The following is a 19,127-nucleotide window of genomic DNA, read 5'->3' as shown; positions in this document are numbered from 1 at the left end:
GTACCATAGTAACTTCTGAGTACTTGTGAGGCTTTTAATTAAATTTTACTTGTACATAGTGTTTTTTTAATGTGCTACTTGAGTGTCTGATTTTAATCAGACATGAACAAACTGCCTCACTTATTTCAGTTGGCAGCACTTGATGTAGATTAATTTTACTGTTCAACATTTTATTGATGGAAAATAGAAGGTAATGTTCTGGGTGGATCAGCATTTGGCCACAGAGTGTAAAAAATCTCTTACAAATGCAGACGACAATTGGATTATTAAAAGGTCACTGTTTGTTCAAGCTTTGAAGTGCAATATCATACGTGATAGCCTTTGGCAATCACTTAAGAAATAGCCTGGATGGAATGCATATTTTAAAACTTGTTTTATAAATTCAATTTCTTCTAGATATACTTATGCACGTTAGCTCAGATGTGCTAAAAAGGCTTTTAAGAGCTATCAGAGCTTCTCGGGTGGGGGTGGGGGGGTCTGATAAGCTATGTCAGTTACAGTCTCTGAGTATTTCTGCTGTTACTTTCTCATGCTATCATTGAAATTCTATACTAATATTGTATGGAGTGGGGTTCATAAAAGGGGTATTTTGTTGAATTAATCTGTGAATTTAGTTGTGTTTTACCTTTATGCTGTTGAGATTCACATTTCAGCCTTTCTCCCCACCTTGCCCCCCCTTTTCTTTTTTACAGTTAGTGTTCAGTTACAATTGGAAAGGGTATCCATGGTGCAGTGTAAATTTGTGATTTTTTTTTTGTTTGTTTTACATGATGTATATAAAAGATCTTGCCCCGAACAGCAAATGTGCCTACAAAAGTATAAACCCATCTCTCGGCTGTGAATCTAAAAAGATGGTTACACTCTCTCTGATCTCACCAATCTCAGTTTGAAATCAAGTTTTCCAGAATTTAGACAAAGTTTAGTGTTTTCACACCAGTAGTACGTCAATGTACATTATGTAAATGTACTCATTTGTGGGGTTTTTAATCTATTCAGAAGCATAGGTTTTCAATTTAGTGGGTGAGACATAAGCCTAAGACAAGGACATACATTTAGACAAATATTGGAAATAGGAGGCATGTCAAATGAATGTACATTTGTGTGAATACTTTATTATGTTTATGTCTAAAAAGAACTTTTTTTCTTTACAATTTGGCTTAACATGTTTCACATACTTTTAGTTAAATTAATGTGCAAGTGCCCGTTGTCTGTTGTATCTTTGCAGTCTCTATTTGTTATTTCTTTCATTCTTTGCTGCAAACAGTATTGAGAATTGTATTACATTAAGAAAATTTGTTTTAATTCAGGTTTATCGATTAGATGGAATTCCACTGATCCTGGACAACTGCAGTATTGATGACAACAACCCTTGTATCCTTTTAAGTGAAGTTGTAACAGACTAAATTAATGTATATTCTCCTATAACATCATTTGGGGGACACTGTATGCATATATGTATGAGTTGGCCTACCTCCGATAATCTTCGGAGTTGAGCGTTGTATCCAATGTCATGGAACTGGTGGTTTCCCCTGGATTTACATTAAGGTCTCAGATTTAATCATTGACTGTAGTCAGCTTGAATATAACCTGTTCTTTAACTGTAGCTCCTACTAATCTCTGATAATGCAAATACTCCAGGCTACTGTAGAAGGCATTACAAATCATCCTACCAAAGAGCTGATTTCATATTTGTACATGAAAGTGAAAGAGTGGATTTTTTTTAAAAAATGTCCTGGTTAGGGTAATACCTGAACATCCTTAGAAATTTCCATTTTTCATTACTGAGTCTTTGACCGTGTTTGTAAAATTGAGGATGCCCTTTTGATCACTTGCTTAATGGTTTTGTGCTGTTGTTGTTTCTGAATACTATATGAACTGAGAAATACATACATGTGCAACATAACGTCAATAATGCAATTTGAACTTTTTTTTTTAAATCAATAGCTTAAGAGAACAAGACCCTTCCTCACTCTCAGCCCAACAGCATCCAGACAGAGGTTTGGGTAGCATTATTTTTAAAGTGTTCAAGACAAATTCCTGGGAATGGTTTACCTTGGCCTGTGCATAAACCAGAGTCAGTTAATGCTCTAGGGAGATTATGGATTAAATCCTATCCCATTGAAGTCCATTCGAGTTTTGCCATTGACATTAATGGGACTAGGATTGTCACCCTGTGGATGGTTTGTGACTCTCAGGGTGTCTCTACGCTGCAATAAAAAACCTCTAGCACTGAGTCTCTGAGCCTGCATGAATTGACTCAGGCTTTGGGACTCAGGCTGCTGTGCTGAAAAAGGCAGTGTAGTCATTTGGGCTCAAGCCCAGGGTCTGAGATCCACCCTACGCCCCCTATTTGTGGCATTCCAGACCCCAGCTTCTAGCCTGGGCCCAAAAGTCTACATTGTTGTTTTTAGCCCCCCTGCCACAGCCATAGTCAGCTGACCTGGGAGCTGTGAGACTTTTATTGCAGTGTAGACATACTCTAAGGCCCTGTTCAGGAAAGCACTTAAAGATCCTGCTTAAATTTATGCCATAGAAGTCAGTGAGACTTAACATGCTTCAAGTTAAGCATGTCCTTAAGTGCTTTCTTGAATCGGAGTGAACTTGGAGTGTTTCTTGAATTGAGACCTATGTCTTGTTTTGTAACGTCCTCTATATCCCTTGTTCACTGTTAGAACTCTGGATTGGGATTCATAATGGAAATCTGAATTAAAACCATATTTGGTCATTGTAACTGACCTCAGAGGTTTTGCTTCAACTGACATTTGTCCAGTGAACTGAAATAAGTAGATAAAATAGTAAGCAGTCCGTCAATTTTACACACTTATTAAATCTGACTAGTGGAAAAATAGTTCTCAACTCAGAGACATGTGGCAATTTATGTGAGGGAAAAAATAGTTGTCAATTAATGACGCAGATTATTGGACTGGTGGTGAGGCTTGATATGAACAGTGCAGATGTATCATAGGGGCTTTTTTCTATGGCTTAAGAACAGCAGCATCCCTAAAGAGCAGCAACTGGATTGTAGCTTGAAGGAAACTACTTGAAAAATGTCCAAGAGATTTTTATCATGGCAATTTTATTGTCAGAGCAACATTTAGGTACCCACTAATTGTCGCAATCAGTTGAGGTGGTAAGTCATCTCTAGACAGCATATTAGGATAACTAACAACATTTGATCCAGTGACTGCAGCCAACATGATTACTGACTTGTGATGTGCAGATCCTGAACAAACTGACAATACAGTCTGTTTACCATCCTCACAGGACAGTTTTAGAGTCCAGCCAAACCTGACCACAACTTCTAGACCACAGTTAGATTTTGTTTTTTATATTTTTTTAAAACGTTAATTCAGATTAACAAATTAACTTCAGAATAAAAACCCACCTGCAGCAAATATGGTAAAACAAAGAACAAAACTGTGAAATGCATTCTAATTTTCATCATAATTTCATTTCATAACTGTGGTTAATCTATCACTTAAATCAAATAACTGGAGGGTAGCTAATGTGATGCAGATTTTTTTTAAAAAAAGCTCCAGAGGAGATCCTGGAAATTACAGGGCGGTAAACCTAACTTCAGTAAGAGACAAATTGGTTGAAACTATAATAAAGAACAGAATTATCAGAAACGCAGATGGACATGCTTTGTTGGGGAAGAGTTAACACGGCTTTTATAGAGGGAAATCGTGCCTCACAATTCTATTAGAATTCTTTGAGGGGGTCAACAAACTTGGACAAGGGCGATCCAGGGGGTATAGTGTGCTTGGATTTTCAGAAAGCCTTTGACAAGGTCCCTCACTAATGGCACTTAAGCAAAGTATGCAGTCATGGATTAAGAGGGAAGGTCCTCTCATGGATCAGTAACTGGTTAAAAGATAGGAAACAAAGGGTAAGAATAAGTGGTTACTTTTCACAATGGAGAGAGGTAAATAGTGGGGTCCCCTAAGAATCTGTAGTGGCATGACTGCTGTTCAACATATTCATAAATGATCTGGGAAAAGGGGTAAACAGTGAGGTGGCAAAATTTGCAGATAGTGCAAAATTACTCAAGATTGTTAAGTCCAAAGCAGACTCCGAAGAGTTATAAAAGGATCTCACAAAACTGGGTGAGTGGGCAACAAAATGGCAGATGAAATTCAGTGTTGATAAATGCAAAGTAATGCACAGTGGAAGGTCTAAACCCAGCTATACATATAAAATGATGAGGTCTAAACTGTTACCACTGAAAAGAGATTTTGGAGTCATTGTGGATAGTTCTCTGAAAACAATCACTCAATGCGCAGTGGCAGTCAAAAACACCAAAAGACTGTTAGAAACCATTATGAAAAGTATGGATAATAACACAGTAAATATCATATAAATCTATGGTCTGCTCACACTTTGAATAATACATGCAGTTCTGCTCGCTGCATCTCAAAAAAGATATATTAGAATTGGAAAAGGTACAGAGAGAGGCAACAAACATGACTGGGGTATGGAGAGATTAAAAAGACTGGGACTGTTCAGATCAAAAAGGAGATGACACAGGGTGGACAGGATGGATGTCTATAAAATCATGAATGGTGTGGAGAAAGTAAATAAGGCAGTGTTATTTACCCCTTCACATAACACATGAACCCGGGGTCACCTGATTAAATTAATAAGCAGCAGGTTTAAAACAGAAATATTTCCCATAATGCACAGTAAACTATCAAACTTGTTGTCAGGGATATCATGAAAGCCAAAAGTATAAATCTCTTCAAAACAGAATTTTATAAGTTTATGGAAAACAGGTCCATCAGTGGCTCTCAGCCAAGATGCTCAGGGACGCAACACCATGTCTCTGACTGGCAAATGTGCTGGGACTCCATAACAGGGGATGTATCCAGTGATGAGCTGCCAAAATCTTAACAACTGGTTCCCTATAAAAAGTTCTGATTTAAGGGATGTGCCACAGTGTGTATTTTTTGTACCAGTAGAGTTACCATACGTCTGTGTTTTCCCGGGAGGAATTTTTAAATTTTAAAAATTCCTCCCAGATGGCGATTTAAGAACCAAAAAGTATGACATGTCCAGGAAAATACGGATTGTATTAACCCTACCTAAAGTTCTTTTTTAAAAAGATGGGCCTGAACTAGAAATGAGCTCCGTTTCACATGTGTGGGTCCCCGCCACTCCCTGGGGGTGTGCTAGGGTGACCAGATGTCCCGATTTTGGGGTCTTTTTCTTATATAGGCTCCTATTACCCCCGCACCCCCTGTCCTGATTTTTCACAGTTGCTGTCTGGTCACCCTAGGGTGTGCACATGTGTGGGTCCCAGCTGCTCCCTGCCCTCCTCATTGAAGCAGTTGTGCAGGGTTACTGCCCTGGGAACTGCAGGGCACCAGTGGATGTGAGGCCAGCTGCAGACAGGGGCATGGGGCAGGGGTAGCTGGAGACAGGAAGGTACGGGGTTGGCTGGAAGCAAGGGGGTGTTGGGCTGGCTGGAGGCAGGGCAGGAGGGTGCAGGGCTGGCTAGAGACAGAGTGTGGGGTTGGCTGGCTTCGGGCAGGGATGCAGGGGGGTGCGGCAGGGGTTGGCTGGAGACGGGGGGTTGTGGGGCTGGCTAGCTTTGGGCAGGGGGGTGCGGCAGGGGCTGGCTGCGGGCAGGGAGTACGGGGGTGGCTGGAGACGGGCTGGCTGCGGGCAGGGTGGTGGGTACTCATGGGGAGAGTGGCTTGGAGCAGCCCGAGCAGCAGGATGCAGCCCAGGCGCAGCAAAGCAGCTGGGGACCCACCAGGCAGCAGCGGGAGCCCCAGGGGTCAGGGGAGCAGCAGCAACAGGGCTTGTGCCCAGGGCCAGGCAGCAGCCCACATGGCTCCGGCAGTGCAGCGCCCCCGGCGGCCGGAGGAGGAATTGTATCACTTCTCAGCTGGAGCTCATCAAAGCCTCAGTGCCCCCTGCAGGGAAGCAAGTTAACAACCGGTTCTAAAACTGCTTCAAAATTTAAAAACCGATTCATGCGAACTGGCTTCAGCTCACCACTGGATGGATCACTTGACAGTTGCCCTGTTCTGTTCATCCCCTTTGAAGCATCTGTCTTTGTCCGCTGTTGAAAGACAGGATACTGGACTAATTGCACCATTTGTTTGACCCATTATGGCCATTTTTATGTTCTTAACAAAGCTCAGCTATTTAAAACATTTTAGCTAATGTAATATTTTTCCATACATTTTGATATAAATTGACTTTTTATGAGTGCAATTATAGACATTGTACCACTTTGGAGAGAGAGTGAAATGCCACTTGCTTGAATTTAAAGGTTTATCTAATGTAGTAACACCTTTTAATATGAGCTTTCATCACAGACTTGTTGTGCACACACACAAGGGGGCAGTGTTCAGATTGCTGTGGGTACTTTAACCCTGAATTTTCTCATTCTCTTGTGGAGTTGTCACTGGGATACCAGTGTTGCGTTAATCTTTTCTTTCACGTTAGCTAGCACTTGGTTCTGTTATGCCTTCTTATTGCTTAAATGCATTCTTATTAACATACAAAATTCAACAACTTCTTTTAAAATGGGTGGGTGGGTAGTAAGGCCCTGCTTTGCTGTGACAAACTTTTCTGAAATGGTCAAAATTATTATTTTGATTCTCTATTTTTGGCTACTGCCTTCAGGACTTTCTCAGCGTCAAATATCTGACCATATTTAGTCAGTTTCTCTCCCTACTATCATATTCTCACACATGAGTGATGGATCCATTCCAGATGATATATTGGAATTTCACTGGCTTATGAAATAAGTGTCTGAACCTGCACTTTCATAACGATGTTCTCCACTCTCCCTTTCCCTTGTGTACAGACCTTAGGAGACCACATTTATCCTTAAGGCCTAGTACTCCTTTAATGCTGTTATGCAGCATGAATTTGACTTCCCCCTCCTCTTAAGCATTCCACATGTGATGCATTCCCAGCATGTCTCACTGGGGGAGCAAACGGAAGAGTTCAGAATTAGTTTCTGGTCTCCTGCTTTGTAGTACATTCTGCTACATCTGGGCACTAAGGCTAGATCATGTTTGTTGATCAAATATGAGTGTAAAAAAGATGAATGTATCTTTAAATTATAATAATCTAAGGAGATTTGATTTTCAACCTCAATTTGGAACAAGTTTTATCTACACTGTCTGTAAGCAAAAAATCCACCTTTACTGAGATTAGACAGCCTGCCCACTTCCACTTAAAAAAAAAAAAAAAAAAATTGCCAGAATTGCAACTCTGATCTAAAGACACTTGGTCTGTCTTCCCTTTCTTTTTATTTCTTTTTTTTTTTAAATACAAGACCTTGGGTGGCTGTTCTGATAGATTTTTAGACTGACACAAAGCTCATTATACATGATCACTTGTAATTGTGTTGCTGTTTTCCTTGATAATACATTTTGAAGGTAATCTCAGCAGAACCATTCTCCTGCATTCCTTTCAACTTGTTGCTGTATCTGGAAAGGACACATAACCATTTCCAACTAAATTAAACATTTGACAGAATCTAATCACTCTTATAACTGTACAATGCCTAGGAGCAGTCAGAGTTAAAAAAAAATTTTTTTTAAAGTCTTTAGAAAATGAAAACCCTAAGGATTTCAGGCTTCATCTTACTAAATTGTTATCTCTGCATGTTTTTCATTTTGTCCACAAGAGTGGAAAGATTGAGTTTCATTTAAATGCCTGTGACTTCTTTCCAAGGGTCTGTCATTTTAAATAAAATAAAAAAAAAAATCAGGTCTGTAATGTCAAGTGTAAATATATAATCAATTTTTTAAAAAGAGTACTTGTGGCACCTTAGAGACTAACCAATTTATTTGAGCATAAGCTTTCGTGAGCTACAGCTCACTTCATCGGATGCATACTGTGGAAAGTGTAGAAGATCTTTTTCTATACACACAAAGCATGAAAAAATACCTCAGAGTGGGGTGGGAGGAGGTATTTTTTCATGCTTTGTGTGTATAGAAAAAGATCTTCTACACTTTCCACAGTATGCATCCGATGAAGTGAGCTGTAGCTCACGAAAGCTTATGCTCAAATAAATTGGTTAGTCTCTAAGGTGCCACAAGTACTCCTTTTCTTTTTGCGAATACAGACTAACACGGCTGTTACTCTGAAATCCATTTTTTAGTTTCAAAAGCATTTTGTATAAAATTACTTTGAGAAAAACGAACAATGAAATGATATAAATTCATGATAAGATGCAATATAGAGCCACTCCTAGCTATAGCTCTAACTGCACTCTTCAGCAATCAGGTGAGGATTTAGGCCTAGATTGTGTAAATTGAGGAATGCCCTCAACACTTAATGACTTTACCGAGAGTTGAGTTCTTGTCACCTTGCAAGAGTTGTTCAGCCGCTCACAATATTACTCCCTCGGGGGTTTACAGAAACACCTAAGAACTTTAAATAGAGGGTATTTCCCCAAATTCACTTTTACAGTTCCAATGCCTATTTTTGTGGTTTAGCTTTAATTCTTGGCTGCATTTCTCAGATTTCTCTTGGGTTAAGCCTTTCCCAGTAGGTTAAACTCAGATTTCTTTTTTATAGGAAAACTGCTTAGATTTCCTACTAAACATTGCATAGATATCTATTTTTATTTTTGATATTTATTATGAAGGCATCTGTAATTATGCTGTAGTTAAGGTTGCATTTTGATTTCCACTTAAAAAAGGTATAACATTCCTATATTCTATATTTCACTAATTGAATTCAGTCTCCAACTTTGACACACAAAATCATCAAAAGAGAATTGCATGTAAAAGATTCCATAATTTTTGCAGAGAAAACCTTTACAAATGCTTTTTTTCCTCCTGTAAAGCACACAATTTACAAGGAGGTGCTAAACTGCCATGTTAGAAGTTGAAAGAGCTGTTTGTAATTATTTAGAGAGGACAAAATCCTTTCATAAGTCCCTTTATTGGTATCTGATGGAAATAAATCCAAAGGGGAGGAAGTCTCTATGACATTTTCAAAATTAATTACTGTTGATGCAGACCAGTTATGGACCCCTAAGATTATATTCCAGTAGATCTAGAACAGCTTCTATGGTGTACCTAAGAAATATCTCCATCTTGATGACTAGTAAACCTATTCGTTGGAGCTCAGTTAAGATATCCAGGCAGCCTTAGCCTCTTGATGTTGCACTGAGATTGGATGTCCAGTTTCAGAGAGCTGTCAAGCAGTCTGTCTAGTCAGATCTGACCCACATCTTTAAGAATTGGATGATGAGTTAGTTTTCCCTAGCAGGGTATCTAAACAGGCAGTTTTCAAAAGTAAAAGAAAAATCATCAAAGATGATTGTGCATATAGATTTACTTCCAACCCATCTACACAGCTTCTTTGAGTTAGATCCTCAACTGGTGTAAGTTTACATAGTTCCATTTAAGTCAGTGGAACAGTGTTGATAAACATTAGCTGAAGATTTGGCCTCTGTGCGACTTGGATAGAAGGAAGAGAAATTGGAGTAGAACTGGGCCTATGGCTCTTTATATGGCGTCTGAAGATTCAGACCCCCAAAGGAAGGATGCTCATGGCCTTATTGTTTCTGCTCCCATGGAGTTTTCTAGCTCAGCACCAGTGGCACGTGCCTATGTTATAAAAATTGATCTATACAAGAAACCAAGTAAAACTGCAGTTAATGGCAAATAAGGTTTCTTTTTCTTCACATAAAAAAAAAGAAAGAAACTATAAGTGCACACCCAATGTATGTCCAGTTAGGAACTGTTTTCTTCTTCTTAAGGAAATGTAGTCCTTTCCTATTTACTTATCCAAGGGATTCTTTGGGCTCAATGTTTTGGTCAAAAAGGTCTATTTTAAGGTAAACTTGAAAGTAGCAAATATTACTGGAGTGGCCTAACTCAAAGTTGCCTTGACAAAGGCCACTCTAAGCAGAATTTTGCTGTGCCATAACCTCTCATGAATACCTTTGTAATGACTTTTATGTAGTGTGGCAAGTATATTTTTGAGGACTTTCCAATACATTTTTAATTAGCAATAGAGTGCCCTGTGGCTTGCTTTCCATTTGTTTTGTGCTCTTTTTCTGCCATTTAGGAGCACCAGAAGCATACTGCTCACGTTCTAGAGAGACAGTGGTTGTCTGGGGAAAAAGTCAACAGATTTTTTTCCTAAACTTAGACCAGTTAATCCTGTTCTATCAAAGTTATTGCAGTTTGATAACAATTGGTAAGTTCTGCCATTTAAAGTTAACACACCTCTGTAATTGTCTTGAATTTTAATTCTGCATTGCATAATTCTGTTGAATAATCCACTACTTCCAAAACTCTGTTTCCAAATACAGGTCTGAATATATAGTGTTTTTCAAAATGTGTTCAGATTTTGTATGGATGTTGGAATGAAGATTTTTACACATCTGCTAATATGCTGTTTTACATCTGGCTGATTACAACAGCAAGTCTCTTTAACTTGAATGACCTGTACAGTAAGTGTCTGTGTTATATGAACTCCAGTCTGGCAAAATTTTCTGTAACCAGAAGTGCAGTAATACTTGAAGGAAAAACAGGGACTGCCTTTTTTAGATAATCATGCAGCTGGGCGCTTATGAGAAGCAAGAATTGGCAGCATTATTGAAAGGGAAACCTGTGGTTGCTTTAGGCTTTCTTATTCCAGTGGTTGCTGTGAATCCACACACACAGAGACCTTAGTTTGGATAATGGATAAAAATATTGAAAATATAGATAAAAGCTAATTTTCAGATACTCCCTTTTAAACTTCTACCATTATATTCAGTCTGAAAGTCATCTGAGAGGTAGATTCAAAATATTTTTGACTTCATGGCAGCAGCTTGTATAATTGTGGTTCATGAAACCTCTGGCTAAAGCTAGAAAAAATCAAGTTGCTATGCTCTACAACAATGGCAGTTTGTTTTTGTAAAATGCCAGGAAAGACTTTTGGGGGAATTGACAGACATTTTATTTCAGAGTTACAGAGTGCAACCTAAAACAGGCCACATACTGTGAAAAAGCCTCAGTGCTGAATAGAAACCAGTAGAAAGCAAAAATAGAAGGGTTATAAAATTTTTAGAGTGAGCCATCATATAGTTGGGCTTTGCCACATTTATGTGAAAAAGCCCATCTCTAGTACGTTGCCTTTCTTTGAAAAGCTTGCCACAGACTCTCTCAATGCGTTCAATAATTTTTAGGTGCATTACTCAATTCTATATTTTCATAGGCATAGACAGGACAATGGTATTTCACCTACCATGGTGCGTGCCCAGGGAGAAAACAGTACTAGTACTCTCCCAAACACTGCCTACAAACCAAGATCTTTCCATTTGAAATACACTATCCTTACCCTGCTCCCTGTAGACCAGTGGTTCTCAACCCCAGTTGAGACTCCTTTCAGTGAGGAAGATCACTTGCCCACTCCCCAAACACTCCTGCTACTAAGGGGCCAGAGGGTGTGCAGACTCTTGCAGATAAAATGTAAGGCTTCTAGTCTTCAGAGAGGAAAGATGATTTTGTAGTAAAGACAGTGGCCTGGGACTCAGGCCGTCTAGACTCCATTCCCAGCTGTACTGCACCAACTTCTGATGTGACATTGGACAAGTCACTAAGACTTAGAGAGGGTTTTTCAGAAGCACCTAAGGAAATTAGATGCCCTGTTCCTATTGAAAGTGATTGAGAGCTGGGCACCCAGCACCTTTGGGCATCTTTGAAAATCTCCAAACTCACTTTGCATCAATTTTCCATCTGTAAAATGGGGTGGTAATACTTCCTTTCACCAAAATTTTAACTTGTCTACTGAGATTGTACCCTGTCTGTGGCAGGAGTGTCTCTTACCATGTCTTTGTACAATGCCTTGTACTGTGAGGCTGTAGCCTTGTTTGGGTCTTATAGGAGCTAACGTGAAAATTAAGGATGGTGTTTGAGCAGCTTAACTGAGCCTTTCCTGAGTTTGGTGAATTTAAATGTTCATACAAATTCAGCAGTTAGCTTAGGTTTTTTATTTTCTTTTACAGAAATTTTTTTTAGGAAGAGAGAATACAGAATGTCCTTCCTCTACCAGCTGCACAAATAATTCTCACCTATCCTGTTACTATGACAAATGAGTGCACTCTCTGCTTTAAATTCAAGGTCATTCCGAATATGAAAAACACTAAACAGCAAGGGGAGAAGTGTGATTGGCAGTTCAGGGAGGAGATTCTGTAGATGAAAAATACCTTGTTTTTGTAATTATTTTTTTCTCTGCAGTGTAATGATTAGGACATCACATTGGGAGTAAAGATTCCTGAGTTCTGTGCCCAAATGCCATTGACTGGCAGTGTGAAGCTGGTCAGGCCTCTTAACCTTCTGTACTTCAGTTTACTCCTCTACTTCTTGGAGAGAAGTATAATTAGTTAACGATTAGGTATAATTAGTTAACGATTGCCAAGCATTTTGAGGTCTTTGGATGAAAGGGGATACATATGTGTGTGTGTATAGTTATTTCTTAGAGGTATTTTATCCAGGTACTGACCCAACCACAAGGTTCTATATTTCATAATATCTAGACAGGGTATAATTTGTGATAGTATTCCTCCAGGTTAGTGATGCTGGCAATCATATTTTGTTTTTGCTCTTATTAATGTCCTGGGAGACGAGATTAACTGAATTAAAAATAAAGCCTAGATCTCCTGGATAGCATTGCAGTTCACTGTGCTTCCTGTAATTTGTTCATCTCAGGATGCATTTATACTATGAGTCTTCAATACTGAAAAAGGTTTTGAGCTGTGCTTAGCCTGAGTAAGTAAGTAAATAAAGTTCAAGCTTTCTTTAGATCATATAAACCTGCCATGTTACACCCAGGCAGAGATGTACATTTGGAAGTCTTTGTGGTTGAAATCCCTCACCCTTTTTCATAATTCCTACCAGCACCAACTATGACTATTAGCACAGTACACAGGTACTACTTGTGCAGATCCAGACGAAGTAACGCCAGGTGTATTGTAACATTTGTGAGGACCTTCTTGTACACATTATAATATTTGTAAGTCCCTTCAGAAGAATAAACTCTGAAAACACCAACTCATGTATGTAAAAGTAAGGAATTAATAACTCATTATTTCTAAACCAAATTTTGTCATAGTTGTCCTGTGCCCTAACCCTCTTTCGATGACTTAAATCTATGACAAGCTTGAATTCTTGAAAGAGAGTTCTTGAATTCTTGAAAACCCCACCCTCTGGGCTGAGACTAAGCATGAGAAATTTGAGACCCAAAAATTCTTTTTTAAAGGAGTGGTCCAAAAATAGTTTTAAGAATGGAATGCCTTCTGCAAAAAGCTTCCATATTTCAACCTGTCTTTTTGACATCTCCTCTTGCATGTCTCTCCAGAAATGTCAGACTTAACATTGGCAAAGCTGAACTCCTCATCCTTCCTCACAGATCCTTCCAGCCTTACCCTATTTTCTGTCACTATTGACAACAATGCCATTTTCCCTGTTGCTTAAGCCAGTAAACTGGGGACCATCTTTGACTCTTTTCTGACGCTTGCTCCACAAATCTAGACCATGTTCAAATCTTGCTGCTACTTTCTCCATAATATTTCCAAAATCCTTTTTCTCCATCACTGAAGCTCTCTTACAGGCCCTTGACATCTTCTGTCTTGATTACTGCAATTAAGAGTCGGATTTTTTTTCCAGTGAATAGTAAATTCACACCAAAAAATGCTTTTTTGAGGGGCACCAAAACTATTTGCAATATATAAATAAAGTTAGGCAGGTCATTTGAAAATGAAATTTTTTGACTTTTCATTTTAAAACATTTGGTTTGAAATTCAGCTGCATTTATTTTTTTAAAATAAATAGTGTAAAACACTCAAAAATGAAACACAAATTGAACTGAAAAAATCTAGAGAGATTTATGTTTTAGGTTATATGGTCATGAAATTCCCTTGACACACGATTTGAAGCAGGCCTGATCTGTACTAATGGCAGCCATGTTGCATAAACCAAAGAGGAAAAACTTCACCAAATATTTTTTCCTCTGACGCTCGCTTCAAAATTTTTGCTTCACACTGATGGACATCACCTGGTGTACTTGACAGTGTTGAAAGTATTTTCAATCACTTCACTTGTTTCCATTATTTGTGTGTCTCAGCGCATTAGAAAATTCTAAATAACAGCAGAGACAGCAAATATGCCCCAAATGTTACTCAAAGACTCTGAATCAACTAAAGCACTTAAGCACGTTTGTCCCTTTGAAGTAAATAAGACTTAAGCACATGCTAAAAGATAAGCATGTGTTAAGGTACTTTATTAACTTGCACACTCTAAGGAAGAATATTTTAAAGATCTAGAAAAGAGAGCTTTTTGTCCTGAACGTAGGTCAGCTTCCTTTGCCCCCTGCTGGAGACTTATGAATAGTAAGTTACAGGTTATATGAACATATCTCAGGTATACGTTAGCTCGTCCATTAGATCTGGTGCCAAAAGTTTACCGTCTAGGAGGGTAATAATACTAAAGAAGTGGTAGCATCCTCTCCTAGCGAACCGTATATTTAGCACACCAAAGGTGTAAAAATGTACAGATGGAAAGATGTATAAAATCAGTCTTGTGCAGTTCTACTTAAGAATATAAAATATGCTTGCTTTCATTATCACTCATCATAGAAAATGAAGTATGGGTTGAGTGGATTTTGTGCCTGGATTGGTAGATTTTCATGCCAGCCTTTGAAAAGCTACTGAAGTATACATGTTTCTGTATTTATACACACGCGACACAGGCTCAGACACACACAAATTGATCAAGAGTGTGACTTCTTTCTCATCTAAAACCAAAAGATTTATAGCTACTCATAAATTATGGGTTTCTATTAAACATGTAAGTCATAATTTTAAAAAAATTGGCAGCCTTAGCAGCAAAAATGAATGTCATATATATGGTTTTAAGCTAGTGTTACAGATTTGAGTGTAGGAAAAAGTAAAACAAACTAGAGGTTATGGCTTAATTTTTTAAATTTTTGTAAGCTTTGGCATGGGACATTGTTATAAAAATAGCCTGATATCCCTAAATGTTTATTGTAGCCCAGTAGCTCTACAATACTTGACAAAAATTCCATATTAAAATTGGTCATTTAATTATTTTTAGTCTTTGTAATGCTGCTAGATGAGTGAACCTTGTGCTTTTCACTCGCATAAAGAGAGAGAACATGAGAATACATATTAAATGGATTAAAAACTGGTTAACTGATATCAAAAAGTAATTGCACATCAGGAATCCTTACTCAGTGGGCAGGTTTCTAGTGGGATCCTGCAGGAATCTGTTGTCAGCCCAATGCTATTCAATGTGTTTTTTCTAAGATCTGGATCTCACCTTAGTCAAAGTATATGCTCCCAGTCAAGGGCAACCACCCTTTTTGATCAGTTTTTTTAGGGATTTAGGAAGTTTTAGGGAAGGGCACATTATTCATAGGGGTGGATTTTAACGAGATGCTTAATCCTACTTTAGATTGATTAAATGTACACACAGGGGATTTGGGAGGAGCAAGTGCAAATTTGTTCTGGTGGATGTCTGGCAGAAGATGAATCTAGATGTCCGGCACTATACATATTCTGCTACTCATGGATCTTATTCCAGGATTGATAGGATTTTTGTTTATAGAAGTTTATTTTTTGTTAATCTGGGAGTTATAATTTGGTCTGATCATGCCCCCGCATATATTACATGAGAAGTTTGAGATTCAGGGGAAAAACAAAGGGCTTGGCAGTTGAAGAGACAACTCTCCCCTCTCCCCCACACCCTTAGAATTAAAGAACTGGAAGAAGATTTTCAGAAATATATAGAAGGAAATAAGGAAGGCATCAATAAAAATCTTCTTTGCAATGCTGGAAAGGTGGTAAGGAGGGGAATCTTTATAAATAAAGCATCATACCTCAAAAAGATGAGCACTCCTGAAGAAGAGAGTTTGACTAAAGAACTTTGTTTTGGAAGATAGTTATAAATCTACAGGACCTGAAAGCGTGTATAAGAAAATAGAGATTAACCTGTTACAAACAGGCAAGGCTGAGCAAACACTTATATTATGAAAAGGGCAATAAAACTGGTAGGCTTTTAGCTAGAAAGTTAAAAATAAGCAAGATAAATCAACCATCTCTCTGATTAGACATGAAAAGGGAGATTTAATAACTGGCATCAAACAGATTTCTGAAACCTTGCTTTTTCCATACTTTATATGCTTCAGAACATCCAAATCCTGAACTTGTAAGTCGATATCTGAGACTGCGGCAGATTGCTGCAAATGAATTTGAAGTTATAATTCTTAAGTATTTAAAATCAAATAAAGCTCCAGGTGCTGATGGGTTTTCTGTGAAGTATTATAGAGCAATAAAGCAAGTTCTGGTCCCTATTTTAACTGAATTGTTTATACTGGAGGGGAAAGAGATTCCAGATTCATGGAAGAAGGTAAAAATTAGGGTCATTCTTATAGAAAGAAAAGATCTTACCAATTGCACATCATACAGACCTATTTCTTTAATTAGTGTGGATGCTAAAATTTATGCTGAGGTGCTAGCCACCAGATTGAGTGTAATTTTGCCCAAATATGTTCACCATGACCAGTATGGATTCATTGCTGGCAGGTGTCTATTTGATAATATCAGAACAACTCTGAATTTAATCTGTGATTTTTCCCATCTGCTGTTTTCTTTTGATTCTGAGAGACGCTTCAACTGACTGGAGTAGAAATATCTCAGTCAGATTGGAAATCAGTTGTCCAGGGGCACGTTGGCCCTATATACACATCCTTGAGCATCAGTTGTGGTTAATGGTCCATCAAGCCTTTTTTTTTTAATTTGTCTAGGAGTATGAGACAGGATTGCCTGTTGTTCTCGCACTCCCCCCCCCCCATTATTTGCTTTGGCAGTGGAGTCATTTGCAATAAATGTGAGAACTTGTCCATTGGTAAAGGCATCAAAACACTTTCTGGATCAGAACACAAAATAGTTTTATATGCTGACAATGAATTGTTATTTTTCAGGATCTAGAAGCTTCCTTAAACATAATGGAACAATTGACTTTGGAATATAGGCTTATGTCAGGCTTTAAAATAAACAAAGGTCAATCTGAAATTTTAGGAATTAATATTCTTGAAGTGATCAAAATAAACTCTCTTGTCAACTACCTACATTTAAATGGGTAAAGGAATCTTTAAAATATTTATGAATAAATAGTTTCCAGGTGTGTGGGTGTGGGAGGAATCACTGTACAGGCAGCTGCTTCCGCTATCCGCCCAACCCAGAACCCCTTGCATCCAACCTGACCTCCCACCCCACTGAGCCTTATTCCCCCACATATCCAGACCCACTCCCATGAAATCCTTCCCTCCCCCTGCGATGCAGACTTTCCTGCAGCTATGGGGAAGTTTCGTGGGGTTAATCTGACTGAGCCCTGGCAGCTCTGTGCAGGGAAGGGGGAGGAGGAACTCCATCTCTGTCGTCCTCCCCCACCGCTCCTGCCCAGCTGGGACTAATGTCTCTGGGCACCCTGGGGCATCCCCAGACCCCTCTCCCCCAGCTGCCCAAACAGAGTGTCTGAGCTGCTGGGAGGAATGAGTGAGCACAGAAACCATTTTCTGCAAGGAAGCAGAGAGAATCTGTGGGGAGGGAAGGCATTTTTCTTCTGCACGTCAGTGGCACAGATTTTCCCTAGGAGTAAAATAAGACACACATTTTTAACAGTGAGAGTAATTAACCACTGGAACAAGTTACCTAGTGACGTAGTGAATTCTCCATAATTTGAAGTCTTTAGATCAAGATTGGACGTCTTTCTAAAGGATAGCCAATAGCTCATGGGAAGATTTGATGCAGGAATTAGAGTGAGCATCTATAGCCTGGGTTATGCTGGCGGTCAGGTTGGAATGATCATAATGATCCCTTCTGGTCTTCAGATCTACCAATTTATAATGGTAATTTAAATTATAAATTATAATTTAATATAATTATAATTATAATTTATAATATAAATTATAAATTTAAAATATAAATTTTAATTTTATATAATAAATTATAATTATTATAATTATATTATATTATAATAAATATTATAATAATTATAATTTATAATATAAATTATAAATTATAATGATAATTTAAATCCCTCCCTTGAAGAACTTGCATTTTAATTTAAACATACATAATAACAAAAATAGGACCCAAATTAGAAGCCATATATCTTGGAGAGGAGCTCTACATTGGAATGTCAGAGGAAGAAATGGGTCAGAAGGTGGAGATCATTTGCTACATGAGATTAGGAAAGGTTCTAAGCATAGGGATAACATGAAAAAGCTGTAAATTCAATAGTAAGAGAAAGAGACCAAGTGAATTAAGGGGTGAATTAGGGATGGGAGTGTAGGAAGAAATGTGTAGAGTTATGGGAAGTAGAAAAATATTTAAGCTCATCTCTTTTCTGTTACTGAAATTATTAAAATTATTGAAACTGTTGTAGAAACAGTGAAATAGGTCTGCTATAAATCAGGCAGAGCCGACATTTTTCATTTATAAACCATTAATGGTACTGTTGAAAATCTTGGTCAGTATGAACTGTATTGTTCTAAAAATTGGCATACAGGATGAGCAGCCGAGATTAACTTCGTTTTATCAGTAAATGTTTTGTGGGCACAAGTTTGTAAATGGGATCCATTCAAAGGGCTGTATGCTTGTCATCCCTTTTCCAGTCCTGTAGAGATCAGAATGCTAGGGATAAGTGCCTGCTGCAGAAGCCCTGATAATGCAGATCACAGGAAGCTTTGCTGCCAAGCAGTAGGGGAGATTGCATAAAATAGCTAGTTCGGAGAGGGATGGCCCTAACCTCCTGCTAAGCTCTCAGAATAGTTTGGAGTTGGGAGAGGTCTTGGTTCCCTGCCTGTTGCACAGGGTTAAAAACCCCACCTCTGGTAGTACGATCAGGGACAAATCCCTGTCAGAGTCCCCTGAAATGTCCCTGCCTTTAGGCCCCTCAGGAATTTTCCTGCAGGAACCAGGGATCAAGCTCTGGGTAACCATTCTGCTGCAGAAATTCCGCTGCAGTTCATACTGGAAGTGCATATTAGTATAGTGGTGGCTTCTCCCCCCTCTCCCCCATTCCTACATCACATTGGCTCTTAAACCAATCTGTTCCACTGTAGATGGGAGATAC

The 19,127-nt window shown here is 38.5% G+C and overlaps 1 protein-coding gene across 6 annotated transcripts in view; it reads left to right on the top strand.

Moving 5' to 3' along the window:
* The window catches only part of ATXN10 (ataxin 10), a 338,101-nt gene that overhangs the window by 124,321 nt on the left and 194,653 nt on the right, over positions 1-19,127 (top strand). For 4 of the 6 annotated variants that reach the window (XR_012155465.1, XM_073315935.1, XM_073315878.1 and 1 more), the window contains one exon: positions 1,308-1,371. The exons of the other annotated variants lie outside the window; for them this stretch is intronic. Coding sequence is in view for 3 of the 4 variants with exons in the window: in XM_073315935.1 (XP_073172036.1) it covers positions 1,308-1,371 (64 nt within the window). In the remaining variant the exon portion in view is untranslated. The remainder of the gene's footprint in view (positions 1-1,307; positions 1,372-19,127) is intronic. 6 annotated transcript variants of the gene reach the window in all.

Source organism: Lepidochelys kempii, chromosome 1, assembly GCF_965140265.1.
Source record: "Lepidochelys kempii isolate rLepKem1 chromosome 1, rLepKem1.hap2, whole genome shotgun sequence".
Lineage (NCBI taxonomy): Eukaryota > Metazoa > Chordata > Testudines > Cheloniidae > Lepidochelys > Lepidochelys kempii.
This window is presented reverse-complemented; position numbering and strand designations above follow the sequence as displayed.